The sequence below is a fragment of the Muntiacus reevesi genome, chromosome 8 (assembly GCF_963930625.1).
Source record: "Muntiacus reevesi chromosome 8, mMunRee1.1, whole genome shotgun sequence".
In the NCBI taxonomy this organism is placed as follows: domain Eukaryota; kingdom Metazoa; phylum Chordata; class Mammalia; order Artiodactyla; family Cervidae; genus Muntiacus; species Muntiacus reevesi.
The window spans coordinates 60,902,419-60,930,377 of NC_089256.1; the positions used below are offsets into that span (position 1 = coordinate 60,902,419).

The 27,959-nt window shown below is 52.6% G+C and overlaps 2 protein-coding genes across 3 annotated transcripts; both read right to left on the minus strand.

The window, feature by feature from the left end:
* Positions 1–569: 569 nt before the first annotated feature.
* Positions 570–9,607, minus strand: AP2M1 (adaptor related protein complex 2 subunit mu 1). Its single transcript, XM_065942978.1, has 11 exons — positions 9,475–9,607; positions 7,376–7,492; positions 5,300–5,565; positions 4,499–4,581; positions 3,754–3,889; positions 3,522–3,663; positions 2,898–3,017; positions 2,658–2,793; positions 2,458–2,555; positions 1,834–1,945; positions 570–1,179 (listed from the first exon to the last, which is right to left on the minus strand). The coding sequence occupies exons 2-11, from the start codon at positions 7,447–7,449 to the stop codon at positions 1,045–1,047; spliced, it is 1,302 nt and encodes a 433-aa protein (XP_065799050.1). The 5' UTR covers positions 7,450–7,492; positions 9,475–9,607; the 3' UTR covers positions 570–1,044.
* A 1,202-nt stretch (positions 9,608–10,809) lies between these two features.
* Positions 10,810–27,059, minus strand: DVL3 (dishevelled segment polarity protein 3). 2 transcript variants are annotated; one of them, XM_065942748.1, is made up of 16 exons: positions 26,630–27,059; positions 21,196–21,265; positions 20,573–20,694; positions 20,345–20,454; positions 20,015–20,150; positions 19,745–19,838; positions 19,460–19,529; positions 18,702–18,841; positions 18,446–18,522; positions 18,270–18,337; positions 17,966–18,115; positions 17,238–17,369; positions 16,886–17,053; positions 13,851–14,066; positions 13,353–13,763; positions 10,810–12,513 (listed from the first exon to the last, which is right to left on the minus strand). In XM_065942748.1, exons 1-16 carry the CDS (start codon positions 26,788–26,790, stop codon positions 12,482–12,484), a joined length of 2,157 nt encoding a protein of 718 aa, XP_065798820.1. In that variant the 5' UTR covers positions 26,791–27,059; the 3' UTR covers positions 10,810–12,481. The 2 variants fall into 2 exon arrangements, with proteins under 2 accessions (XP_065798820.1, XP_065798821.1); XM_065942749.1 differs by having other exon boundaries at positions 10,810–13,763; positions 26,630–27,058.
* Positions 27,060–27,959: the final 900 nt, after the last annotated feature.

Genomic DNA, 27,959 nt, shown 5'->3' on the forward strand with positions numbered 1-27,959 from the left:
GAATACTGGAGCGGATTGCCATTTCCTCCATCAGGGAATCTTGCTGACACAGGATCAAAGCCTGGTCTCCTGCACTGCAGGCGAATTCTTTACCCCTCAGCCACGGGGGGGGGGGTGAGGGGAGCCCGTAAGAGGCCCGGGAAGACTGAAATTTTTCCTTTTCACAACATACCCACCAAGGTCTGGGAAGCTTGAACTGGGAAGAGGATAAAATTAAAAGAGGTCAGTCGGTTTCTAAGGATGGCTCACAAGACCAAATGTAAACCTTGCTTAATCTCTGCTAATTAGAAAAATACCTGCCTAAAACTGAGGATGATGTTAGGTAAGAATCTCTACCCTTAGGGAACTGGGGCCAGGTGGGGCTGCTTGCCCTTGAGGCTATCAGGAGGGAGTTCTGGGGGAAATACCTGTCAGGTAAGGTCTTGATTGTCCCTGAAGGACCTAACAATTAAGATATGACAAAAGAGTTCAGAAGAAAATTCCACTCAAGGCTGAGTTAAGACAGGGGAGGGGCAGTCCCACCAAACCCTCTCCCCGTATAGCTCCCACTTCAACACTTAGCCAGCAGCTCCGTTCTACACAGTTTATTAGGTTTATAACTGGACGAAGTCACACGTGTACAAAATGAAGCTCACACTATCCCAAAGCAGAGTAGGAATTGAGGGCTGGGGATCCGTTACTGGCCTTTGGGGGAGCTCCGAGGTGAGGGGCAGCCAACCCTCCCACTCCAGAGATGTGGCCATAGGAGAGGGGAGGAGAAGGAGCCCACTTGGCTTTGGTCACAGAACTCAAGAGCCTGGCAGTGGGCTAGGGCAGGCAGATGGATGGTGGAGCAGGAGCCTCTGAAACCACCCCATTCAGGGAGCCCAGGGACTGCTCCACCAGTCCCACTTGCAATGTGGTTGGTCCAGACCTAGACTCAGGGGCTGGTGCAAAGGGAAGGCAGCAAAGCAGGAGGGAGGAGACACTGATGTGTGGTGGCCGAGGGCACCCAGACCTGTGGAAGAGGGTGGGTGGGGAGGTGGGCTAGCGGCCACCAGGCAGCTAGCAGCGGGTCTCATAAATGCCGCTGCGGCCAATGTACCGAACCCATTTGATGACATCGTGGTCGCTGTAGTTCAGCTTCGGTTCAAACACCTTCAAGTAGCGCACCTTGAGGCCAGAAGGTGCAAATGGCACCTGGGCAAGGGATAACTCCAGTTAGGAATGTGGCCTTCCTTTCATAGCCGGTCTCCTTGGGGAAGTTTCACAGCTCTGCCCTACCTCATCTCTCTACTAGAGGGGTTTGAATGATTGGGACCCTGAAAGAAGCTGTGGGAAGCTGGGATGGTGAGGGGTCCTCTAAGAGGTTACTAAAGAAGAAAACATAACGAGCAATCTATCATTTGGGTTTGAAGTCAGACCCTGCCTGTGACAACTTGAATCAATTCCTTTAATCAGCAGGTGACAGCAAACCAAAGACCTGCCTTAGAATATACTTATCCTGCTCAGTTTTATGGACTTAAACAGTTAAGGTGGAAAAAATTACATGCCTAATATACACAAAGCAAAGTCAGCCCACTTTGCTGTCTTGTGTCTTACCAAGCATGCAAGCAATCTCAGTTTTTCCTAAAAACTGTTTTATGACAAGCCAAAGAAAGCCAAAGATTTCTGTCATTGTGAATATCAATTTCTACGAGGCCTGCAGGGGAAGGAATGGGTCTGTGAATTGAAATCACTTCTCTCAGGGGTCTCAGTTTTGTCATCAGCAAGGTGGTAGGTGCAGAGATTGACTGGAAGGATTTCTAAGGTCTTTGCTAGCACATACTGCTCTAGGTCCCTTCTCTGCCGTACCTCAAAGTTCATTGAAATGGGGGGTCGAGCCCATTTCTTCTTGTCGTTGGTGGGCAGCAGCTCAATCTCAGCGCTGATTTGGGATTCCTTCATGCCTGCCATGCGCTTGATCCTAGAAACACAGGGTCAACAGGCAGCACAGGCCCCTGGTAGCTTAGAAAAGCTTTAAGGGGGGGTTGCTGCCCCTCTGAGGAGGTTGTGGGGGGGAAAGAACCCAGAAACTCAGGGGAGGTGCCAGGGCAAGGCAAGGTGGTGAGGACTCTGATAACCTCTTGCTATGAAACCTTGGGTCTGTTATTCCTTTAACACTGCGGGCTGCATGCAGTTTCTGCTTTGATACATGGCCAAGCTATCCCTTGCTCTCTACTTCACAGAGATACAAGGGCAAATGGGGAAACAGTAAAGAATCATGATAAAAGCGTGCATGCGTGTACCCCAGTGCAGGCATGTGCACAACTGCACAGAGGTACAAGGGAGAACACAACCAGGGGCTCCAGGAGAAGCAGTCACCCCCACTCCACCACTATACACACATACACACACACACACAAAAGGTGACACTTAACAAGAGGGTACACGAAGGCTTCTTGAGCCCTGCTGTGCCCTCATGAAGGAAAAACTCACTTCCATACGATGGCGTTCTCGCTGGCCTTATACTTGGCCTTCCCCTTCATGCAGATTACCTGCACCCCGCTAGTGTTCAGTGGGGTTGGGATCCGCACCTAGAAGTGACACACATGTCAGAGAGCTCTGTCGAATCCTGAACCACCTGCCTTTATTCTTAGAGACAAGTGCTTCCTCCTCCCTAAGCCCCTTATCCTCACCTCAATCTTCTGAGCCAGTAGTGAGGGTTTGAAGTTGGACTTAATGACCACCTTGACCTCCAGCTTGGTGCGTCCCACTTCCCGAACTAGTGGGATGACGCGAAAAGGAAGGATGATGTCCTTGGTGGTGCGATACCTTCAGGGGTGTGACAGCTTTAGGTTGGCACAGCAGAGTCTGTCCTCCCCCCTCTCCCCGCTCTCTGCCAATAGCAACCCCTGCTCCTCACACCCCAATGGCACCTCATGAGTTCAAATTCTCCATCTGGTGGGATAAAGCTGATGCTGCGTTCAGAATCAAACTTGCTGAGTCGCACACACTGGTGGAAGGTGCAGTCATCAATGGCAATTGATTGCTTCCCGCTGCAAGCAGGGATAGAAAGTCTTGTTGGTACACAAGGATGGCAGCAGTGAGTCGGGCTGGGAGACTACCCCACCCACAAAGGCTGCAACAGCCTGGACAAGGCTTGCACTGTAATCTATGGAAAGCTGCCAGAATGCAGCTTTCTCACTTGGGGGCCCCTTTCCTAGAGTTATGGATGAGTGGAAGCTTTGCAAACTCATTATCTTTTGAGAGGTCTGCTGTGTGGAACACAAAAGATTCAGGCACACTGGACAGAGGCCATCAGTACGTAGAGAAGAATCTTGGTCCTTGGGACCAAAAAAGGGGCTTACTCTTGAGGAGGGTGAGGATAACCCCCTCATCTCTTCAACAGAGATACCAAGAGCAACCAGCCAAACACACCCTTGGGAAGTGAGAGTTTGCGTTACTGCAGACATGAAATCTACAAGGAACCTGCGATTCACCAGGCTCTGCTCAGCCGTCCAAGGTCCACCCTCTCCCACCAGCTACCCTGCTTCAGGTACCTCTTGCTTGTTTCATCAGCTGTGCCTTTGCCTTGCTTCTCAATGACGATCTTGTCATTCATTCCAAACTTGCACTCAGGCATGCCACTCAGATAGCTCTTCATCACCACCCGGCCTGACACATGGGCGCTTAGGACCTGCCCTGGTGATGGACAGATAACCAGAAGCAGCTGAGTCAGGACCAATATCCTGCCCTAGATCCCCTCCAGCTTCATCACACGAGGGCCTTCACCTTGCGGGGACATGAGGAGGTTCACACTCTCCAGCACATCCAGGAAGAGCTCATTCCGGCGATACTTGATGCCCTCCCGCCGCCAGCCAATCTGCCCGGTCACCTGGCTGGTGATCTGAGACTGCTCTTCTTTTGTCTACATGGGGCGCAGAGACAAACAACAAGGCCTCACTCCTTACCCCCTTCAATTTTCTTATCTCCATCCCTACTCCACCCTCATCCCCTCACTCTTCTAGTCCACACTGTGTGATCCATCTTCCCCCACGGGGCAGGGCCTGGAGAAAACTGAGCAAAGCTGCAAGGGTGGAAGCTGAGGGAACAGCTTACCTGATGCTGGAGAACAGAGAGCCAACACGGTGCCCACAGGAAGCAGCAGATGAGCGCAGATGGGAAGAGGCAGGCAGAAAAGGAGAAGGCTATGAGGCCTGGATCCTAGAAGGGGGCCCAGGCTCTCTCCTTCTGAGCAATATCAAGCCTCCAGAGCAGCCCACACCCCCCTCTCCCCCCTACACAGAAGGAAACTGCTTGAGCTGTATTCCCAGTAACAGAGATGCTGAGCTGGCAAGCTCCAGGGGTGGGAGAAGGCCACACAGAGCAGAACAGGCCTGCAGTCATGGCAGAAGGCTCAGGCCAGCACTTCCTATCAGGGATGGGCTCATGAGTCAGCTCAGAAAAGGCTTGGGGGCCAGCTGGGACGAAGGGAGGCTGGGCTCCACCCTGACTATAGCCTGGACAATTTGGGTACCTGGCTCTTGATGCCCTGCTGGGTGATGAAGGTTTTCAGTGCACCTGTCTCCGAGTTCTGTGGGTAGCCAAAGTCTAGGATCTCTGCAAAAGGAAGGGATTCATCAACTCCTAGAAAAAGCTGAAGGCTCCTACTTCCCATCCCTCCCCTGGCCTGGATACATCTGGCCAGCATAGCTCTAAAAAACATTGTAGTATCATCTACAGCCAGATTTTCTAGCTTTGTAGCATTTACTCTAGAATTTATGCTTTATAAGAAAACAGTTAAAACATCCCATTTTTTTTAAATAGAAAAAAAACCAGAAGTCACATGCCCAGCGGGTAAGAAGTCCAGAAGCCCCAAGCCCTTAAAATACAGAGAGCTGATGTGGGAAGGTGGAAGGACTCAGTTCACTTAAATCATACCCTACAGAGGTAACAATGCATCCAGAGGAACCCGTAATATCACATCCTCATCCAGGCTCTGAGGCAGCTCTTGAGATGGAAAGCTGGTAGGACAGTCAGTGTAGCAAGGCCCAAACCACAAGGTTAAGAGGATGAAATGTGCTTAACTGAACAGCAGGACGACCAGCCACCAAAAGACCTTTCGGTCTTCCCCCACCTCTACTCGCTAGCCTATTTCTGTATTCACTTCAGATCAGTCTTTAGGTCTGGATTTGGACTGTCCTCCTCCCGGTTCAAAAGCCCATATAAGAAAGAAAGTTTAGAGGTTACTGGAGTGAGCCTCAGACCTACTCCCACCTCCAGGCCAGGCCCCACCAGGCTTATCCCCACCCTGGACCCACTGCCCCACCAGCCTCACCATCCAGCAGCTCATATATGAGCACAAAATTGTTCTTGATGTTCTCTTCACTGATCTTGCCAAAGTAGGCAGCCATTACGTCACACATCTTATAGAGGAATTCGAAGACCATGGCAGCATTGACATTCTGCTTGGTGACAGCTGCCAGCCAGATGTTGGACCTTTTAACATGGAAGAAACTGGTGCGAGCGATGTTGGTGACGGGGCTGCGCACCTGCTGCCGGGCGTGGATAACATTGACCCGAAAGGCGTCCACTGCATTCCTCCTGAGAAAATAGTGCACAGAGGCTGCTCAGGACAGGCAAACCTCACTCCATGGAGATCAACCACAGCTGCTAACAAATAGCCACCCTCCTCTCTGCTGAAGCCTGACTTGCACTCGAAAGCCAATGCCTTAACTGTCGGGCCAGTTTCCTAAGACTCCTCCCAGCAGGGGCCCGAGGGAAGGGCCAGAACCAGGCTGACATCTGGCTGTGAGAGAGAGGGAAATCAAGAGGCAATGACAGTAGGGCAGATAGTAAAGTGAGGTCTATTGGATTTAGAGAAATACGTTCCTGACTCCCAAGCCTGGCTGCAGTTTCCCTGCTGCCACCTCTATAGCTTCTCAGTAAGCTCCAGGCCCAGAAAAGAGAGAGACCCTGCGTCTTCTCCAGTCTTCCCACCACCGGGGAAGATTGAGTCCTCCAGAAGGTAGTAAAGCCAGCATGCCTTCAGAGAAGGCTCTAATATACTGAGGGAAAAGCCAAGGGGTCACAGAACTGGGTCACCTATGCTTGTCCAGGATCTAATTCCAGGGCAAGTTCAGGGATGAAAAAAAGAATGAAGAGAACAGTGATGGGGGGGCAGGGCCCCCCACCCACCTGTGCCTGGGCAGCAGCTTGACAGGCCGCTTACCTATTGCTACGGCAGCCAATGAGATGGGATGAGAGAAATGACGCCACCGAGAAGAGGAGAGTGACAGTAACGAGAGAGAGGGTTAGACATACAACAGTGGGGTGGGCAGCACACACCATGCGGCAGAAGCAGATGGGCAACAGGCAAGGGGTGGAGTGCACAGCAAGGCATGCAAGACGGTGTGTGCCCTGGTCGGCTCAGCCAGGCCCTCCAGGGCCGGAGGAGGGGTGTGGATGGCTACAGGCAAGCCAGGCATTGCCATGTCTCGAGCTCATGCCCCACCACCACGCCAACAAACAGGCACAAAGGCCAGGCTATCCTCATTAGCCACGAAGCTGGGAGCCACTGTAGCAGGCCCATCTCTGACTGCCTAGTCTAAGCAATTCCAGGAAGAAAAACAGGGCAGCATGAACCAGAGGAACCTCATCTCATCAGAGCTCCTGAGGCTAGGACAAGTCCCCTCTGTCAGGGAAGATCAGTGGCATGCAAGGTAGGGCAGAATAAGTAAGGCTGTGTCTCCTTGTGGAGGTCTGAGGGACACAGGACAAGGAGATGTTCCTAGTCTACTCTGATAGACCAGAAAGGCAGCCCAGGCTGCCTGCCCATCTCTTGGTGACCCAGAGAATGCCTCAGGCTTGCTCACCACCTCTTCCTGGAGTGGCCCAGAGGAACTGAAAACAGCTGAGTCAGCAGCCTGACTCCTGAGAAAGGCAGTGGGAGAGGATTCGGCAGCCTGGAGAGGCTTTCGAGTCCAGTGAAGGCTCTCACCACAAGAAGGGCTTCTGAGAGCAAGACTTAGATTAGTACTGCCAGCCTGACCACTAATTCCACCCACTAGAGACAGATCTTCCTTCTCAAAGGAGGAATCAACCGTTCAAGCAAAAGCACTCATCTCCAGAAACTAGGTCTGTCACTACGGGAAACAGGAGGCAGCAAGGGTAAGAGTTCCTAGGACTGTGGGGGTCCTGCCATTTCACAGGTCCCACTGAGTGGCCAACAACTGGCTGCCTGGCCAATACCACCAGACCTAATGGGAACCAGGTTGTAATAGCTGAGCATCCAGGATGCAGCAAGGGGTGGGGAATAGTCCAGATCAAGCCTCTGGGAGAAAGAGACCTGGCCCTGCATGCTGGAGAGGAGGGATGGGAGTGGGGGCACAGCTGGCTCAGCCAGGGCACTCACCCGATGTCATCTCGGTAGACCCGGGAGATGAGCACCTCCCCCTTGTGATTATAGATGAATAAGCCTCCAATCATGGCGGCAGCTCAGTCTTCGCAGCCCATCGCTCTGAGAAGAGACCTAGGATAGGTGGGGGCAGGGTAAGGGAAGGCGGCAGAATCCAAGCCACTGTCCCCTAAGGGGCTGTCCAGGTCACTGGACGGGCCTTTTTCCTGACTCAACCCTCCAGCAAGTGACCCTACAGTCCTTTCAGCCAAGCCCCTCCCTTTCGCCAGGCCCTAGTTCCTGTTTATCCCACACTGGAAGGGAGAAAAGGAGAGGGACTTAGGCCCAGGATTCTAAGGCCATTCTGACCCTCCCTTTCCTGGGACTGAGCCCAGAGTAGCCCCCTCCCCCTTTCACAGTGCTGAGCTCAGCAAGGCCCCTTCCTGTGCAGACTCGCAATCAGGCTCAAGCTGGTGAGTCACTGCAAAGGCCTGCCTGCAGCTGCAGGAATGGCGGTAGGAATTACTTCAGCTGCTTCAGGCCTGGGGCCCCCAGGCAAAGCTTTAGGATCGCTAGTCTCTCAGGCTCAACTACCCTTCAGAGAAGGCAGCAGGGCCTGAACCTCTGGCTCTCTAATTCACAAAAGTCTAAACGTTCTAGGAAAGGGTGTGCAGGGATTGGGGAGGAGAGAAGACAGCCCTAAGGCCCTGACATCAATCCAGGAGTGCGGCTCCAACCTCTCCCAGGCAGTCAAATAAACAAGCAAAAGAGCAGAGTAGAAAGGCCCCAGCCCTGACAGACTATACTTCAGTGACCCAAGCAGCTTGTTAGTTATTTCTGACCACCTCTCTTTTAAATAGAGAAGCTCCCCCTCAGCTCCCAAGTAAATAAGAATACAGGGGCGTGGGGAGGAAGGGGAGAGCAGGTTCATGAGATCAAGAGATCCTTCCAGTGGAAATTCTGATTCCAGACCTGCAACATAATTCATTTCTAGCCTGAATGCCTAAAGACAAGGGGCAGAATCCCGGAATTATCTAAATTATTTGGGTCCAACTAATTTAGATTGTTTGCAAAGAGAAAAAGGGTTAATTTAGTTCTAGATTTCCTGGATTAGCCTTGGTGTTAATTTCACAAGGGGGGCAGTTTAGGAGACTTTCAATTTCTAAACTGGAAAATAAAGTGTATTACTATAGCAGTCAAGGTTTACCAGGCTGAGAGAATGAGAAGTCTTTCAAAGTGGTGGACACTTCCCATTCCTCAGTCCCAGAGACCAGGAGAGAAAGGGCAAAATGGAGGTAGAGTCCTGGGCAAAGAAGAAAGTTCACAAGGATCAGGTGGTAGGGAGCTCAGGGCATCACAGAAGCAGAGATGGGGGCCCAGGTCAGGAAAGGAATATTTAGTTAGGGGATAAACTGGCAGCAACAGCCAGGCAGTGTACTCAGGTGAGCCTACAGCAGCAACAGAGCTGGTGGGGGCACCTGGAGAAAAGTTTCCAGTATGGCAAAGATCAAGGCTTTGAAGAGAAGAAAACGGCAGGGTGAGACTAACAGTGGTGAATAAGGGAAAGCTGGAGAGACGTAGCTTGCTATGGGATACAGGTGTAAAAGCATGCGCGAGTGGTGGGCTTTTCGCCCTGGGGAGGAGGACATCACGGGTAAAGATGGTTCCACGGCGTGCGGGGCCTGTCACTCAACTGCAAGGAGAGGATGCCGCAGGGTAGGAAGCTTGTCACAGTCCAAGGAGGCGGCACAAGGAGGTGTCACTGTCCTAGGGGATGGGGGAATTGTCCTTGCCCCGGGAGGAGTAGGCGCCGAGGGCTAGGAGGCTGTCACGACTTCAGGGGGCCGCCGCGCGGCGGCCCTGTCTGGGAGGATTCCAGGAGGGTCTCCCTCTCAAGCGAAGCTCCGGGCGGGTCAGGTGGAGGGCACCGCTCCGCGCCCGTCCTGCAACCGCGCCCCGGGCGCCCCCGCCCCGCCGTCAGCTCCCTCTCCGATCTGAAGGCTGAGGCCACTCCCGGGTGTGGGCAGCTTTCCGCGTAGCTCAGTGCAGTGAACGGCAAAGCTGGGCACCCAGGGAGGCGTCCTCCCTCACCCCGTACGGCCAGATCCCGAGCTCACCTGGTGTCCGCGGCCCTCTGCTCGGTCGGCCCGGCCACTCTCCGGATCCCAAGATGTCCGCCCGCCCCCTGCTCGCCTGCCCGCTGCCTCGGCTTTCACTGCAGTGTTGCGGCCCCGCCCCGGCCTCAGCTGCGCGTGCGCATCCGCCGACGGCGCAGACTACAAATCCCGACAGGCCTCTCGGCCTTATCTCTTACAATTTTAAGCGCCCTAAGTTTGGTAGAACTACAACTACCGACAGCCTTCGAGACTCGAAGGAGGGGCTAGGCGTGCCTTGGGGGAGGAGTGGGAGCGGCTTTATTCGGCCCCACCCGAAATACACAATCCAGAATACGCTGCTATACTCACTTCCTTTTCCTCAGTGAGCATTCTGGGAATTGTAGTCTCTGCAATCCCTCTTGTTCCTCTTTCAGAGTTTGTGAGAGCCTCAGAGGATTACTGCCATTTGTTGAAGCCCATCTGTTAAGTCTTGGATTGCTGTAGGCCTTTCAGTCTCCAGAGTCCGAGGACTGATTGTCTTTTTTTTTTTTTTTTGTCATTTTATACACACACACACACACACAGAGGACTTGGCAGTAAAAGTGTTTGTGCTGAGTTAACTGCTTTATAACATCACCTCTGATTTTCCCAAGCTTTTTTGCATTGTATATTTGTTCTAGACATGAGCCTTTTCCCAGAAATCAAGACTTAAGGTAGGGGGCAGGGAGTAAGGAATCAAATATTTAGAAGAAAAGCTAAAATTTTTCAAAATATGTTTGAAAACTATATACCTATGGGACTGTGAGGTCCTCAAGGTCAGGACCTGTGTGTCTTCTACTGACAGGCATATATGTGGCTTAGAAAACTGTTGGCAAATTGAGTTTAACTGGACATGGGATTTGAAATCCCTTCTTTGATGAATAATCTTCACATCCAAGCTGAGAGGAGACAGAGCCAATCCTTGTACATGAAAGGCCTGGCTGGTTCTTGCAGGACCTGAAGAACATCTGTTGGCTCTTCTCTTTCTGTAGGGAGAGATACCATGCTGCCTTCCCTAGGCAGGGCTGAACCCATCATGAGAGGAAGCAAGGGCAAGAAAGGGCAAACCTAGTTGCAAACTCTACTATTGCTAGCATTGTCCTGCTAGAAACCAGAATGTGGGCAGGATGAAAATCTGACCTCCTAAAGATCAGGGTCACAGTCTTAAGCCATTAAGTGACTGAATACAGGCACGTCTAATTCTTGAACCAGCAGTCAAGCCTTACTCCTACCTTTCTAGGAGCTTTGTCCTCAATACATACCCTACCCCCCCTACCAATTTAGAGTAAATAATAATGATAATAATAGTAATAGTAGTAATAATAATAGCTACCATTTATTGAGCACCTATTCTACTGTGTGCCAGGCACTGTGCTAGGCACTTTTCGTACAATATCTAATTTAAGTCCTCACAACAACCCTGTGAGGTAGGTATTATTATCATTTTACATATGAGGAAACTGAGGCTCAGAGAGATTAAATAACTCTCTTATCACGCAACCAAAAAGTAGCAGAGTTGGGATTCAAACCCAGAACAACCTGACTCCAAATCCCAAGCTCCTGTGAACTAGAGTAGAGGCAGAAGGGAGAGGAAGGGCCAAATCCAAGGAAACTTGGAGTGGAATGGATATGATACACTGACTAGTAAAATACGGGAAGGAATTTAAGCCCATAAATGTTTCTAGCTGGTGAGCCTATGAAGAGTGATGAATGTAACCAGGATTGGAATTCAGGAGGAACATACTTGGCGGTAGGGAGGGAAAGAGTTGAGGCCATCTGGACATGTCCAAGGAGATATCCAGTGGATGATAAAAATACAGATCTAAAGGTAAAGGGCAGTTAGGGCTAGATATATATATTTGGGAATCACCAGCATATCAACGGCAGTTGACATCAGGATGGATGATTCTATCTTGGGAGTAAATAGAGAGGAAAGAGAAGTGGACCAATGATGGAATACAGGGACCCTGAAGGCATGAGCAATAGTGGAAGAATCCTCAAGAGAGTCAAGAGATGGCAGAACCAGAGGAGGAAGAGAAGTACAGGAGGCAGCCCCATAGTAGTGGCTAGAGGCAACCATGGTCTGGGCTGGGAGCAAACCTAGAGCTCCCAGAAGGAAGACAAGACTGAGTTACACTTCTAACACAGCCCTCATGCACCCCCCCCCCCCCAGGGAATATTTGTTAAATGAATGAATGCCAAAATACCCCTATCCTGGTTTACACCAAAACTTGGAGCTTAGGACTTCATCTTACTCTTGACACCCCAGGTCTAAAAATATGGAAGCCTAGGTGAACCAGAATTTATAGAAGAGGCTCATAGAGAAAGTCGTGATTTGTTTAAATGGGAGAATAAGGTTAAGAAAAAAAAAAAACACCCCACAAAACTTGGCACTCTATCTGGAAGTCCCAGAAGTCCTCCTGCCCAGCCTTGCTCTGAGTTATCATGATGACTGTGAAAACACAGAAGGGTGTGGGGGGCGGGGGGCAGAATGAGAACAATCTGTTAATTGCCTGGGGTGTCTTGTGCTGAGTCCAGCCTGAGCCCAGCTTAAGGGCTTTATTCAGATAGGAAGATGATGGGGACATGTGTGGGAGGTGTGAGCGCTATGAAGAGAGAAAAGTCAGGGGACCAGCCCCACAACCTGGGAGAGGACTGGGAGAGAGGGTCCAGCCCTCTGGTCAGGGACCAGCCCTGAGGCTTAAGTGAATTTGCATAGGCACATGTGTGTGTGAGAGAGAGACAGACAGACACAGAGAGAGGGAGAAAAAGGGAGAGAGGGAATGAGAGAGCAGAGAACTCTCTGGGGAAAGGGGAACAGAGGCTTTCGTAGGTGGGTGAGAGGCTGGGGTGATTCTCAGAAGTCTAGTGACTTGACATGTTTGTTGAAGTGTGGGTATGGGGGTTGAATATCCTTGGGAAGCCCTGAGGGGCTGCTGAAGCAAGGTTCCTGGTCTCCTCAGAGGCTGGGCCTCCTCTCGCTGGGGACTCACAGAAAGTCAAACAGCCCGAAATTCTTGGCTGCTCCAGGCCCAGGAAAAATTGGGGGAGGAAAAAAGAAAGAAAAGAAATGTTTCAGCCCAGAGGTGAGATGAGCCTGCTGATTAGTAGGGTTAGGGGTCTGAAGGAACCAGCACAAGCGGCAGGCATGGGGTGGGGGTAGGTTTGGGTGCAGAGCAGAGATGCTCCCTGGGATCTGCTAACAGTTCAAGCAACTGAGGGGGCCCTCTGGGCTTCTGCTAAGGTTGAGCGCAGGCAGGGTTAGTATGGATGGTTACTGGAGGGGACTGCAGCTCTAGGGTGTACGGCTGAAGCAGTAGGTGGGGACAGTTAGGAGGAGGGGCAGATGAAGCAAGTCTTTTTTGGTGTCAGTATTAAGAGAAAAAAAATCAATAAATTGGCATGCATGTAAGGTTAATAGAGGGATGATGCCGTTAAATGAACGGTGAAAAGGAACTGGGAGAGGGGATGAGGGGTATGCAGGTCTTCAAGGGCACCTCTGGGGTCAATTCTTGAAATATGTGTGTGGGGTGGTTGGGGGAGGGTAAGGAGCAGCACTAGCCATTTGGGTCCCAGGGACATGAACGATCCTGGGAAGTCCTGCACAGCAGTTAGTGGGCAGAGGGACAAGCTGGGGCCGGTGGCAGGTTAAGGGCTGCATTACCGATCAGTGGGTGCACCCCACCCTCGCTGCACCCAGCGAGCAGTTAGCGCGCCTGGATTTAGTTCCATTTATTTCCCTTTCAGGTACCAGACAAAATAAAAAAGACGGACGGAGAGAGGAACGCAGCCAGCCTGGGGCGGGGTAGGATGGTAGTGGGGGAGGGGCCCTGCTCACATCACATCCACAAAGAACTCACTGGGGTTTCCCATGGCCATGCGGAAGGACTGTCTGCTGGCGGTCAGTTCAGGGGGCACAGAGGCCAGGTCGCGGCCCGGAGGGGCTCCCGGGGGCCCCATGGCCGTGGGCGGTGGGGGCATCATCAACATGGGGGGCCCGTAGAGAGGGGGCACCCCAGGGGGGCCGTAGCTTGGGTGCGTGTGATGGCTGCGCAGGCTGCTGGCCAGCGAGTGGTGGCTGCGGTGGCTGTGCTCGCTGGCGGCAGGACCCGAGCGCTCGCTGGGCGCCCGCTCCCGCGGCCCCCGCAGGCTGCTGCGGGTCGTGTGGTCCGATTCGCTGCCGCTGCCGCCCGACTTCGAGTCCCCGGCCTTAGGGTCCTTCTCCTTCCGCCGGTCGCTGCCGCTACGATTGGAGCCACTGCTCCGGCTGCCTGCAGGGGACAGGCAGGGATGGGGTGGGAGACACTCAGAGCTTGCGGAGGAAGCCTGGGGCTCGCCCATGGCCCTCTCCTCATTACCTTCACTGTGCTGACTGCTGGCGCTGCCCCCGCCATAGCTGTACCCCAGCTCTGGGAAGCCTGGGTGCGGATTGTAGGGGTGTGGGGGCGGCGGATACTGGTAAGGGAAAGCCATGGGCCAAGGGGCGGCCCCTGGGTGCGGCAGAGGGGCCAGCGTGTCCTGGTCAGAGGCGCCGCTGGAGCCGTCGTGATCGTGGAGGGAGAGGTTGGCCATGTCTGTGGAGGGAAGCGGAGGATGCATGAGCGGGGTCTGTCCCATGCCTCCGCACCCTTAGTCAGCAGAGAGATCCCCAGCCTAGGTCCGGTGGATGTGCTTAGGAAGACAGTAACAGCAGTGGCTGCCAGAATGGGAGGTGGGATAGGCCAGAGATCTCTCACTCCTTCAGACCCCCTCTGCCACCCTCCAGAGGTGGTAGGAAGGGAGACCCTGCAGAGACAGGCCCAGAGAAAACCGTCCCTTGGAAGGTGCGAGTCACCACTTCAGATGGTCAGGTGCCCAGTTTCTCCTGCTTCCTCAGTGGGCTAGAAGAAGGGGCGAAATTCTTATTTGGCAATTTTCTCCTCAGTTCGCTTAGAGGGTAAAAGGTAGGGAGGGGGGTATGGGAGGCTGAAATACCAGATAGCCACTAGGTGTTGCGCACCTGCCCCTTATCAGGCACAATACAAAGCACTTCATCTCATGAAAATGTTACCACAACCCTATGAGGAAGGTATGTTTAGTCACATTTTTCTTTTCCAGATGAGGACAGTGAAGTCCAGAGAGGTTAAATGATCAGCCAGAAGAGGTCAACCCAAACTGTAGAAGCTCAGAGTGGCTAACTTTACCTTTCCAGATGAGGGCATTAGTAAGAAAAAAGGAGTAGTTTGGGGAAATTTAGGTGAAAATTTGCCCTCCTCACTCACTCAGGACTAAAATCACACCCCCTCTGTACCAGGTCCCAGAGCTCTGAGAGAGCTGCAGTTGCCCTAGGGGCCAGTTGTTGGATCCAGACTGAGTCCTTTGATCCCAGCCCTTAAGGGAGCTGACCCAAACTTATATGGGAGAAGGAGTCAGGAGAGGGAGCTGAGGCAGCCTATGAAGTCTACCAGCCAAACCATCCACTGGTCAAGGCCAGTAGCTAGCATGAGTGGTGGTGGTGGTAGGAAGCGGGCAGCTGACTTGGTGACTACTTCAGCCACCAGGCTGTCGTCCGGTGGGCAGTGACTGTGTGTTTTTGGGCTACCCAAGTTCCCAGCTCTTCCCTTTGAGCTTGCCATGTTCGCAGCTGAGGAGACCTTGGCCAGTACAAAGGAAAAGGCCCGTTCTGTCAGCATCTCCCTGAGCTCAGCTTCTGGTGACTTGGTCCATGGGTAGAAGACCAGAATGCCCCTGCGATGGAACAGTATCTCTGAGCAAAAGCCACAGCTAATCCTGAGCTTTATGTACCTCTGACGGTTTGGGGCCAGGGCTGCCTTCTCCTAAATGATGATAATTATATTTGATTGAGTCTAAGGAGTCACTGATTATAAGATGCACTCCAATTTCAGATATTGAAATGTGAAAAAATGTTCTTCTTAGAATCAATTAAATATATGATAAATGGGTAAGCTTTTTTTTCCTAAGAGCAATTACTGTGGGCCAAACATGGCGCTAAAAGCATTATATAAAGTAAAGTGAAGTCACTTAGTCATGTCCAACTCTTTGTGACCCCATGGACTGTAGCCTACAAGGCTCCTCTGTCCATGGAATTTTCCAGGCAAGAGTACTGAAGTGGGTTGCCATTTCCTTCTCCAGGGGATCTTCCCAACTCAGGCAGCAAATCCAGGTCTCCCGCATTGCAGGCAGACACTTTACCATCTGAGCCACCAAGGAAGCCCCAAAGCATTATATACATTAGCTTATATTCGCAAAACAAACCTATGAGATAGGTTTTACTGTTAACTCCATCTTACAGATCAAGAAATTGAGGCACTGAGAGGCTGTGTCACTTACTCATGTTCACACAATAAGGGTGGAGCTAAAATTTGAACTCAGAACTAACTCCAAAGCCTCCAAACTATTACTCCTCCTCCATGGGGCCATGCTGGAGCTGCTGAGGGCCAGGGACATTCCTCCCCATGCACGGACCTGTGCTCCACAAGAACAGATTTTCTAGTCCCTTGAACCTAATCTGAAGCAGAGACAGAACTGGCTTCTGAGGCTGGGCTTCAGCTCCTAATCCTGAGCCTTGCTGTCCTGTTTTGAGGACTCCCTTCTCCAAGGGCTGTCCACAGGCTCTGGAGAATGGGGCTTCCCTACAGACTTCTCCTGCTTAAGAACCCTCACTGGCTTTGTACTTTCTCAAGATCAAGTCCAGATCCCTTGGTACAGCTTGCAGAGTCCTCTACAGGATGGCCCTGTCAGCTTTTCCAGCTTCAGTGGGAGGCACAGCTGCCAGCTTCAGGGGTCTGAGGAGGCTGGGGACTTGAGGCCTCAGGCCAGCTCCAGTTCCTGTCTTAGCGGAATCTGCTTGGTGCTGTGAGGGTGAGCAGGAACCAAGGCTAGAAACTCTGATTGGCCTTGCTGGGGCAATGTTTCTGCAGCACTGTACACCCAGCCCTGATGTAGTGGGAAGAACAAAGGCTGGAGCCAGAAAGACCTAGACTCAAGGTCTTGCTTCTCTGCTTCCAGCTATGAAACCTGGAGTGGAGTGGACTACTTATATAAGTCTCAGTTTCCTCATCTGAAAACAGGATCATCTCCCCAAGGGCTTTAGGGAGGTTTTGAGGACTGAGTGATGCTTTAGAAACAACCAGCATGGTGCCAGGCACAGAGCAGGCACTCAGAAAATGCCAGCCCCAAGGGGGCTGGGCAGGCCAGTGAAGAAGAACTGGTCTGGGCTCTGCCTAAGAACTGGTCTGGGCTCTGCCTCTACCACACAGAACTGTCAGGTCTTGAGGCTCCCCCACCTCTGCTGCCCCCTAATCTGGGTTCCCTAGAGTCTGCTGCCACATCCAACCAGGCCACTCCCACTTTCAACCAGGAGATGGGGCAAGGAGGTTGGGGAGGCACGTACTGCCACAGAGATCGCCAAAGATGTAGTAGCACTGCTCGGAGAAGGTGATCTTGTTGACAGTGTGGCGGATGAAGCCGGCTTTCAGCAGGTTGCTGGCATACTTGCGGGCCTCTCGCCGGTCCGTGAAGCCTTCAACATTGTGGTACAGCCAGTCCACCACATCCGAGCCTGAGGGCAAGGCCACCACTTGATTGGGAGGCCCACCAGACCTGGGCTCTTCTGACCTCACAGGAGCCATGAGGCTGGTGCTGATTCCAACTCCAAGGGGTGGCCCAAGGGAGTTCTTGGTTCTTGGCCTGCCCCGCCCCACCACTTTCCACCCCTCCTTCATCCCACCATGGGGCCCTCTCACCAATGAAAGCGTTGGGGATGGTAATCTTGAGCCACATTCGGTCACGGACCTCTAGCCCGGATTCAGGGGAGGCCATGGCTTTTACTATGGCGGCCATGTCACTGTGGATGGACAGGTGGAAGTCGTCTAGGCCTGGGGGTGGGAGGTAGAGTGGTGAGGCAGAAAGGGGCTATGGAGTCAAGTACACAGGAGTTTGCATTCCAGCTCTACTGCCTAATAACATGGACCAATGTCAGGAAAATTACCAACATTTTGGACACTCAGTTTCCCCTTCTGTAAAAATAGGGACTTTAATATCTATTTTACAAGGATATTTGAAGAAAGAATTAAATAATGTAAATGAAAGTGCTTAGCCCAGTATATAATGTGTGCTGTGATAATAGAAAGGCAGTCATTTACTGAGCGCTTACTTTATGCCACATACTGTGCTTTATGTTTTATTTGAATCCTCTCATTAAACTCCAGAAGCCTGGTAAAGTGCATATCATCAGTCCCATTTTACAAGAGGAAACTGAGGCTTACTGGGTGCTCAGTACAGGTTCAGAAGCAAACTGTTTGGTGAGGATCAGTGTCCACTGAGGGAAACTGCAGAGTGAGGTGGCTGGAACAAATTGACTCTCCTCTCCAGCTCCCTTGGATGCTCAAGCAAGAGTCTCCAGGTGGGCCTTCAGCAGTCCCTTCCAGCTGGTCCTATGTGCTGGGCCCAGGGGTCGGGGTTGGACACTCACGCTCTGTGTCAGGGATGGAGCTGGTGATGGAGGAGCTGGTGGAGGTGATGGTGCTCAGGGAGGGGCTCATGCCGTAGGCAGGGAAGGTGCCGGTCATGGCTGCAGTGTGGGAGACCCAGGCCGCAGGGTCAATGGGTCGGATGGGCTCACCTGCAGGGAGGATGAGGAGTCAGGGACTACCCGCCCTGCCCACTGCCTGGCCCAATAGGATAGGTGTGAGGTTTGGGGTAACACAGAAGGAAGGAGAGACAGGGCTCACGTATGCTAAGCACCAGCTTTAGGGCCCAGCCCCCCATCCACTTACTCCTGGGCAGTGTGAAGCACCCACGTGGACTTGGGTCCCAGCACTTGGCTACAGTCAAGGTGATGGGCCTGAAAGCAAGGGTGTCCCTAGTGAGGGCAGGATGTGTGGAGGCCAAACCAAGCCCCTTCCCTGTTAGCCAGAAATACCTGCCCTCTCCTCCCCAATGTCATCCATACCCTGGTTTGTGTACAATTTCCCGAAGTACTCGGACCGCATCATCGTTACTCATGTTCTCAAAGTTGATCTCGTTTACCTGGGAAAAAGGAGCAGGAGAGGAATATGCAGCTGTGTTGGGGAGATGACAGGGAAGCTGGGTAGGGAAGCTAAGTCTGGTGGGCTAGGGAGTCTTCCCCATACCAAGAAGCAGGATACAGAGGGTGCGGACATTTCCCCGTCTCTATCCATACCGCCACCCAGGGTGCGCAACGGTACCTGTAATAGCATGTCTCCTGGCTCAATGCGTCCATCAGCAGCCACGGCCCCACCCTTCATGATGGAGCCGATGTAGATGCCTCCATCACCACGCTCGTTGCTTTGGCCCACAATGGAGATGCCCAAGAAGTTATACTTTTCTACAGGGAGTAATAAGAACTTAAGACGGGAAAAATGTTCCTACCCAAATTCTAAACCTCTCATTAGAAAAGGGTAGAAAGGGACAAGAACTAATATTTATTGAACTTGAATCAGTCACTGTATTCTGCATACTCAAATATACTTTCACTTAATCCTTGTTGGCCATGAGGCAGGGACTCAATCCTATTTTACAGAGCAGACAACTGAGGTGCAGAGAATTTGAGTGACTTTTCTAAGCCATGAAGTGGCAGAGTTAGGATTCAAACTCAGATTTAAATTCCAAAGTTGGGGCTCTTTTCACTATATCCTGCTACTTCCTAAAGAAGAGCACCTAGGGCAGAAATCAGAGACCAAGAATGCAAGGGATGGAAAGCGGGAAGCGGGGAAGCATCAGAATCACTTCCTTTAGGAAGCCTTCCTGGATGCCATTCTCTGCTTCCATAGTGCTTATCTCTGTCATAGCTCTGATCATGAGATACTGAACGAATCAGCGCATGTAGCTGTTTGTGCTTTTGAAAGAGAGCTCCTTGAGGGAAGGGAACATATCGTGTGTCTCTCTGCACTCCCAGCGTCTGGCATGTATCAGGTGCTGGAGAGTGTCATTTCACGAGACTCACCCATGTTGAGTGTGACGGTGATGATGTTGAGTGACATGGTGGAGTCCGTGATGCTGCTGAAGGACGAAGACTGGAATAGACAGAGGCCCTGAGCAGCAGGCAGGGGTGGCAGGAACTCACTGCTCCCACCGAGTTCCTCCTCAAGGCTAGCCCTCAGCACCACCTCCCCTCTGGGATGCTACACCCTGACCCAAGGGGAGGGATCGAAGGAAGCACAAACTCTCATCTTGCTGGGGGCAGGGAGGCTCAGTCTGCTCCACCCACCCCAGCAGCTTAGCCCCATACCCGCTCAATCCGGGAAACCTTCTGCTTCCGCCGCCGCCGCTTGTGTCTCCTCATCAGGCGTGAGGCGCTGCTCTGCTCTGTGGAGCTGCTGAACCTGTGGGGCCCACAGTCGTTCCCCACCAGGCTGGCCCAGCCCTATCCCATAAGAGGCATCGCAGGGCCCGGGTCCCCACCACAAAGCCCACATCCCGCCCAGGGGCCCAGTATCCTCAGGGTTCGGGGCTCCTACGGGTCACCTATCCCACAGTACCCAGGAAACGAAAGCCCCACCTGCTGGTGGAGTCATCCTCATCTGAATCAAAGAAGCTGGTGGTCTCCAACTCGCTGCTCATCAGGGTAGAGGAGCTGTCATAACCCCCTGGCTCTCGTCGCCGCTCCCCCTTGGCAGTTCCATTCAGCCGGGTTGCTGCAGGGGATGGAGGCAGCTGGGCTCACAGTGCTTGATGAAGGAGAGAAGGAGGCGAGAGGGACGAGCCAGGGTCTGTACTGGGGCCAGGTCTATCCAGAGCTCAGGAAGGAAGGCAGAGAGGTGGGTAGCTGGGTGGAAGGGGCAGGGAGAGATGCTGGGGCGGGGAAGGTGTGGGTTCAGGGAAGACGCACTGTGCTCTGGGCCGTCCCTTCGGCGTGGCCGCTCTCGCTGGGCAGACACCAAGGAGTCAGTCTCTGTGTCATTGTCCAGGTTCTCCTGGCTGCCCCCACCAGCGTGAGGGCTGTAGGGAAGAGGGGACTTGGTGGGGGAGGGCGCAGGCTGGGGGCCCCCTCCCCTAGCCCTGAGCTGAGCTGAGGCAGCCTCCCCAGGGGCTCTCCCCACCCTCCGGTCACACTCACTGGAACGATGGGGGCCGGGAATCGCCGATGCCTCCCGTGCGCTCCATGGGTGGTGGTAGTTCTGCTGGGCTGTCAGCACAGAAGGGCGCTGGTTCTGGGTGTGAGCCTTCAGCCGACACCAGCTGATGGGGAGGAGATGCATGGGTACTGGGGTGCAGAGGCCCCAGGGAAAAGGGGCTAGCTGGCTTATGGCAGGGCATGAAGACTTGGGAAGAATGAAGCAGGGGACATGGGGAAAGAAGAGACGGGACTGTGCAAGGTCAGCTGAGACGACAAGGAGGCTGAAACGCATGGGCTGGCAAAATGGAATCACGGCAGAGAACAACGGTCAGAGGTCCAAAGTAGAGGTCGGCAAGTGACAGAAGGAAACCTGACAAGTGCCACAAAGGACATAGGAGACGTTTTTTGTCTCCAGTGTGTACTTCTGTCTCTTTCTTTCCCCCCTTCCCACCACTTTGCCACTTTTCACCAAGGCTATAGAATCTGGAGTGAGAGAGTTCAGTTAGAAAACTCAAGGAAGATTCAAATACTGAAGCATCAAACCACAGTCTCAGCAATGCCTTTCCTCCATCCAGCTCACTGCAGGAATGCAGGTGGAGAGAGGGTTGAGGCGAGCTCCTTACCCAGGACACCACCCGGCCATTGAAGCAGGGCAGCTTGGCATTGTCGTCCGAGATCTCCTCCTTCACCACTCTGCAGGGAAAGGAGAGTGTCAGAGTGAGCTTTCTGGGGTGGGAAATACAACCCCAACTCTCAGGGCTCCTGTACCCTGAACTGGGAATCAAACCACCAGTATAAGCTTGTTCAAATGGGAGCAGAGGTGGGGTGACTGAGGAATAGTTCTTTATCACCACCAGAAAGACACCAGCCATGCCCAGGCCAGCTGCCTTCCTGGGGCATTCTCTTGGCCATCAAGTGATTGCAAATTACACCTGATAAATCACTGTCCCCAATGAGTGCAGTTACCCCTAGAATCTCAAGAGCTGTACTCATCCCCCAACATGGCTCTCCTGTGCTAGATTTTCTCTTTCCCTCTGAACCTAAACTAGGAAAAAAAACACACCCTTATCACTGTCCTCTTCTCAGTTGGGAATCCTGACATTCTTCTGGGAGGGGTGGATGAGGAATTGAAGGAAATTAGGAAAGAGAAGGGGAGAAGGTATTTACCAAACATCCCCCACTGCCACTATGACACTGGTAACAGCTGCCTTCATTTACTGAGCATGTACTATGGGTCAAGCACTAAGCTAAGCAGTTTACTAGTAACACTTTATTTAATATTCTCAGCAATGCTGTAAAATAGATACAGATGGGGAAACCAAGGCTCGGCAAGTTCAGAAATTCACCTACAGTCACACAATTGATAAACGAAGAGCTGGAATTTGAATCCTGGTCAGCCTGATTCCAAAGCCTTTATTCTTACCTATTATACCATCTTATCCCCCTACAGTCAGAATGTATAATCTTCACATCAGCCTCACTGTATAGACAATATGATCTTGATTTTATGAATAAGAAAATAGAATTAGAAACTTGTTCAAGGTTATGGAGCTAGATGTCAGGGCTGGAGTTCCACTCCAAGCTTGTCTGACTCCAAAGCCTATATTCTTCCCAGGGTATTTCACATTATTTCCCGTACAGTGATGTAGGTGATGTGGGTCTGTGTGGAGGGTTGGGGGTGTGGGAGACAGTGATGCGGGACATAGGCGAGGCAGGTAGCATATAGTCTCAGGTGTGCAGTTTGGCCTGGTGCATCAGTGAGGCAAGAAGTCAGATCATAACTATAGTTTGGGGCCAGGAAAGGGAACAGAAAAGCTTGACCCCCCCACTCCCCTCCACCCCCTGCCAGACTGCATCAGACATCTCAGGAGCACAGACCTATAAAGCTGTGATCCAGGGCAAGAGGAAGACATGTGCCTGGAGCTCCAAGCAGAGAGGGAAGACAGGAAGGAGGTTGGGAAGCCCAGTCCTCCCTTGTTCTTAAAGCAGCTCCTTCCCAGAGCTAGGGACGTGCTTGGCTCCTAGTGATGCTCACATTCCTGGATTCACAGCCAAGTTCAAAGGCTGAGCATGCCCTCCTCCCTCCCATTCAGCTCTGACTCCTCCGACGTTTCTAACCCCACAGCGACCCCAAGAAAGCAGCTCAAATCATCCTTCATAGGCTCACCACAGAAAGCCTGGAGACAGAACAGACTAGAAAACAGAGACATAGACATAGCTCAGACCCACTAGCCAGTCTGATCACAGGGGACCCCAAGCTTGTAACCCCCACGGGAATTGGGGCTGAAATTGAAAGGAGGTATGTGGGCCATGGAGCAAGGACTGCGACCTTCTCTGGAGAGGGTCTCAGCACTCCTGTGGTGGGAAACTGCTGCTGGGTTCCCACCACCCCCTCCCCCTGGAGGCCCCACCACACAGCTCCACACTACAGATGTTTCCTCTCTTTCTGGGGGTCACCGACAGGTCACCAAGGCTCTGCTGACTCACAATGATCAGCTGATCTTCAGCAGCCTTGGGGGACTTCAGACAGGCCTCCCCCTCCCACTGTGGAGCTGAATGGCTCAGGGTTCCACAGCACTTATACACTCCATACACACACATACCAAGAGGAATCAGACAAATCTGGGTTCAAATTCCAATTCTGCCACTTATTAGCCCTCCTCTCTTAGAGAATTTTTTTTTAACTTTTCCAAGCCTTTTCTCATCCTGGTAAGCGAGATTTGTAAATGCCTGACATAGGCCAGACATACACTAAAAACTAGTTATTAACTTTGTCAATTTTTTGCGGGATCCATACTCTAACTAGGTATAAGTTTCTAAGGGCAGGGACCAAACAAATCTGCTTATCACTCATTGTTCAATCGACTAAAAAGCCTTTGCCGAGAGCCCAGTGGGCTTTAAGTTTCGTGCTTGCCGTTGCAAGGTGCTCAAGAAGCATCAGACCTGGAACCTGCCCTATTCTTGGAGGTTACTGACCAATGCACAGTTCATGTGAGTATACTGCAAGTGGAAGAGATCAGAGCTGAAAGGGCAGCAGATGTGTTTACTGGACAGACATCTGCTGAGTATTAGTGTAGGGTCCTGGCTACAACCAGGGTAGGTGTAAGGATAAATAGGAATAAGTGCCATAACTTTAAAAAGTACAACTCAGAGGAAAGAATTTGAACCTGGAGAAGATCAGGGAAGAGAAGTACTTCAGGTAGAAGGCCCAGAGACAGGCCAGTGTGATGTGGAGCCAGGAGCAACACACTTAGTGGCCCATGCTATTCCTCCCACAGCTCACGGCCCCTCTAGTGGTGGTACCTTGTTCTCCCATCTACCATCTCCTCAGTGCTGAAAATGTTTAATGTTTATTTCCATATCTCAAATAATTTAAGAGGACCGGGCCTACCCTGAGCTTGACAAATACTTCTGGAGACCAGATGGGGGTTGGGAGTCCTCAGACCTTACTCACTTGGTAAGTGAGCCTGGAGAGCTGGAGGAGACAGCAGCCTTCCTTCCCTGACCCACTTCCCCATCTGTCAGCAGGGGTCACAGGGCCCTGCCTGACCCCTTATCATGGGGCTAGGATAGGTGGCAGCCCTGTCACTTCCACAGTTTGCCAAGGCTCAGCATCTCCCTCAGAGAGGATGTATTTGTTAAGTGATGGTGATAATAACACCTACAGTTGTGTGATTAATGCCTCAGACTTTGGAGCCAGGTTCCTAATAAGCTCTGCCACTTATTAGCTGTGTGACCTTGGGTAAGGAAGTTACTTAAGTTTTCTGTGCTCTAGTTTCCTCATCTATAAACTGAAGATATTACTACCTGTTCCACAGGACTGTTAAGAGGATCTGAATGAGTAAAGATTTGAAAGTCATTTAGATCAGTGTCTTCACACTACAAGCACCATAAAAAGAGTTTAACAAATGAAATATAGATATATAATTCCTCAGCTATTAGTTATCTATGACAAGATAGCCCTACCAGGTCTCTTTATCAATAATCCTTCTGAGGATAAACAAGATTAATCTCCTCTACTTCATTTTTACCATTGTTCTCAACATTGCTAAAATGGCCTATTCTAATATTTTGTAAAAGATGGTTCAAGTTCAAGTACCACTGATGAATGCAAGATTTCAGGAGTATCTGAATGAATGTTTAACTCGAGAGTTAAATATTTTTAAACATAGTTTAGAAAGAAATATAAATAGAAAACTCAGACCTGTGGTTCCATATTATTGATTGGGTCAAACTAAGAGTGAGTGGACTGACAGTGGACTTAAAGATATTGAGTCAACAATGAGTAGATGTAATGGGGACCCTCTATGACTTCAGTTAGGCCTGGCTTGACAGAAGCCTGAGGAGAGTGGGAGGTGGCCCACAGAGGTCTAGGTTTACAAGGTGGGGGCACTCGGCCTAGTGGATTCTGGGATGAATAGGGGGGGTAGAGACACAGGCCTAACCTAGTCCCTTAAGGCACTTGGCCCCAGGCTGGCCCCACTGGACTCCAGCTGATTTTCCACTATCCCATGCCCTGAGGCAGTATCTTGGTCTCTTCTAACTCCCTCTTCCCTTACCAGAGCAAGGCATCTCCCCTAGTCCCTCCACCACTCCCCTTGCAGATGGATCCTCCTTCACCATCTTCCAACTGGGGGTGTCTGTCTCTGAACTGAAGCCAGACAATCATTACTACACCAGGAGTACTCCACCCCAAGGCAGGAACAGCAACAGAAACAAGGATAGTTAGAAGCTGCATAGTACTTCCCACCTTATAAAGCACTTTCACACATATGAGCTCATGGGCTCATCAAACCCTGAGTTCCAGGGGGAAAGGTGACGCGAAAACATGCCAGGCAGAAGACAGAGAAGGTGCTAGCATCCCAGAGCCAGGAGGGCTAGGGGCCTTGGAGAGAAGCCAGGGTGATGAACACCAGGGAGAAGAATGTCTCCCCTCACTCAGCTCCGGGCCTCTGCTCTAAAGAGCACTGTAGGCCTCAGGCTATGGCTGGAGAGGCGGCCTTTGGGCCTGGAGGGCCCAGGAAGGCCTTCCCCGCAGGTCTTCAGGCCCAGTGCCCAGTTACTGCGGGGCAGGCTAGTGTGGGGGCCTCCCCCTCCCCAGTCCCCTGGGAGTTGGAGGGGGGTGGTGGGGGGGTGAGGGGATCAGCCAGGCTCCCCCTCCCAGGCCAGCTGCTACAGAACCTTCCGGCTCCAACATTCCATCCCCTCTTAAAGGGGAAGTCACTACTTCCAAACTCCGCCTGTCCAAAGCCCTGCAGCTGGGGGAAGAAGACTCCGCCGGGGAGGGGAGGATGAACACGAGAGACCCTTCCTAGCCCTCCCATTCAGGATCTGAGGCCTTTTCCAAGGTCTCCTCCTTGGCCACCATCTGGAGGAAAGAGGCCCCACTTCTGCGAGGGAATCTGCACCTGGGCTAGTGGGGACTCCTCCTCCGGGGTGAGGCGCCCTGCTCCCTGACAACATCCCGAACGGCCCACAGGGGACAGGGGAGACAGCTAAGTAAACATCAGAGCGGCAGGCCTTAGTTTACAGCCTGAGCACCCCCCAGCCAATTCAAGGTCCCACAGCATAGCCCCTAGATGCTCCATATTCCAAATATGGCTCGGAGTTGTGAAGCTGAAAAGATGGAGAAGGCGAAGGCCGAGTGCCAAACACCCTGAGTCTCTGCTAGAAAGGTGTCTGCATTGGCAGGAGGGTTGGGGACTGCGCTCCGGAATGGGGGGTGGGGGGTGTCTGTCTGTGTGGGCCGCTGGTTTCTGAGGAGGTGAGGGAGGTTGACTGGGCTGGAACTGACTGCTTCTAGGGAGCTGAACGCCCCCTTTAAACTAGGGGGCCAGGGTCCCAAACAAGAGGGGAAAGGGGAACCCCTAGAGGGGCTGAAAGTCCAGCCTCTGAAAAAGCCAACGGGGGCCGAATGGCCGCGTGGCCCCTAGAATCCAGAGTAGGGCTAGAAGCCAGCGTACAAGCTGGGGGGGCGGGGAGGTCCAAACTGGTCGAGTGGGCCCCTAGAAGCGGAGTAGCCGGGGTCCCCCGGAGGCGAGGCGGAGCCATCCTCACCCGAAATCGTCGTCCATAGACTTGAAGAAGAACTTATAGCTGGGTCGTTGCAGAACGCCCTTAAAGTCCGCCAAGGTGACGCGCTCGGCGGGCAGGGGCAGCTTCACCAGGTACGGCGTCTCCTGCCCGTCCAGGTGGTAGATGATCTTGGTCTCGCCCATGGCTCCGGCCTCGGGCCCGGCGGCCCGCGCGCTGCCTGCTCGGGAGGCCGGGCCGGGCCTCTCGGGCGGCGGCGGCGGCGCTCGGCGCGGCCCAGCGGCTCAGCCCAGCTCCGCGGCCGGCCGTGGCGCCAGCTCCCTTGTTCTCCGGCCGCTCCCGGGTCCCAGCGCCGCCTGCCGCGGTAGCGGCCGCCGCTTCCGCTCCCCACTCTCGCGGCTCGGTTGGCTACGGCGACTCTTCCGGTGGCCGCGGCCCTCCCGGCTCTGGGCAGCGGCCGGGTCCACTCTCCGCCCCCGACCCCGGCGCGCCCCGCCCCGGCGCGGCCCCGCCCCTGGCCGCCGCCGAGGCGCTCTGGCCTCGCTGCAGATGGCCTGAGTCTCCGCCGGACCCGCGGACACCCCGCCAACCCACCAGGCGATGCTCCGCTCCTACGCTCTGGTCCCAGGCCCGGGGGGCGGGGGCGGGGGGTGGGTGCAAGCGTGGCGGCGGTCGCCTACGCCCCCAGGGGCTGGATGGATAGATCGCTCCAGGATGGCCGGGTTCCCGGACTCTTCAAGACCCTGGCTCTGGACCCAAGGGGATCGGCTGCTCCTCTGCAGCTGGGGAGGCATTAATGCAGGGGTTGCTTTGCTTCCCAGAGAAGAGGTTCTGACCAAGTATTTCTGGAGGATAAAGACCTCATCGACCTTGCCTTTTAGGGTTTGCTGAGAAGCATAGCTGCTGTCATTGAGTCTACCCGACAACTCCTTACGGACAGAACATGATCGAGTTCTGATTCCTTCTTGTAACCTCAGTACCTAAGTGTGAAGTAGTGATTTAATAAATGGACTGAATGCAGAATGAGCTTAAGTATGAAGATGTCTGCCTGACTGGGACATGAAGTCTCAAGCCAGGGCTAAGTATAATCGTTTCTAACAGAGCTCCTCATGCCTAAGCTTTTAACTTATTTAATAAATACTGAGTGCCTACTATGTGCAAGGCATACTGCATGAAAGGGAGAGGAAAACAAGGCAGATAAGGCTGTTCTCAGACTTTTCACTCATTTGGAAGGAGGCACAGTGTTCAGTCGCTCAGTGGTGTCTAACTTTTTGCGACCCCATGGACTGTAGCAGGATACAGGCTGTAAATAAATAACTTCAGAGTGACAAATGCTATGCAAAAGGGTAAAACG

Coding starts and splice junctions, on each gene's coding strand:
- AP2M1 (XM_065942978.1), bottom strand. CDS start 7,449: ATGATTGGAGGCTTATTCATCTATAATCACAAGGGGGAGGTGCTCATC. Junction 4,582..5,299: donor CATATATGAGCTGCTGGATG/GTGAGGCTGGTG, acceptor TTCCTTTTGCAG/AGATCCTAGACTTTGGCTAC. Junction 1,180..1,833: donor CCATTTCAATGAACTTTGAG/GTACGGCAGAGA, acceptor TCCCTTGCCCAG/GTGCCATTTGCACCTTCTGG.
- DVL3 (XM_065942748.1), bottom strand. CDS start 26,790: ATGGGCGAGACCAAGATCATCTACCACCTGGACGGGCAGGAGACGCCG. Junction 20,455..20,572: donor TCCCGGCCCCCATCGTTCCA/GTGAGTGTGACC, acceptor TCTTCCCTACAG/CCCTCACGCTGGTGGGGGCA. Junction 18,842..19,459: donor CACCGTCACACTCAACATGG/GTGAGTCTCGTG, acceptor TACTCCCTGTAG/AAAAGTATAACTTCTTGGGC.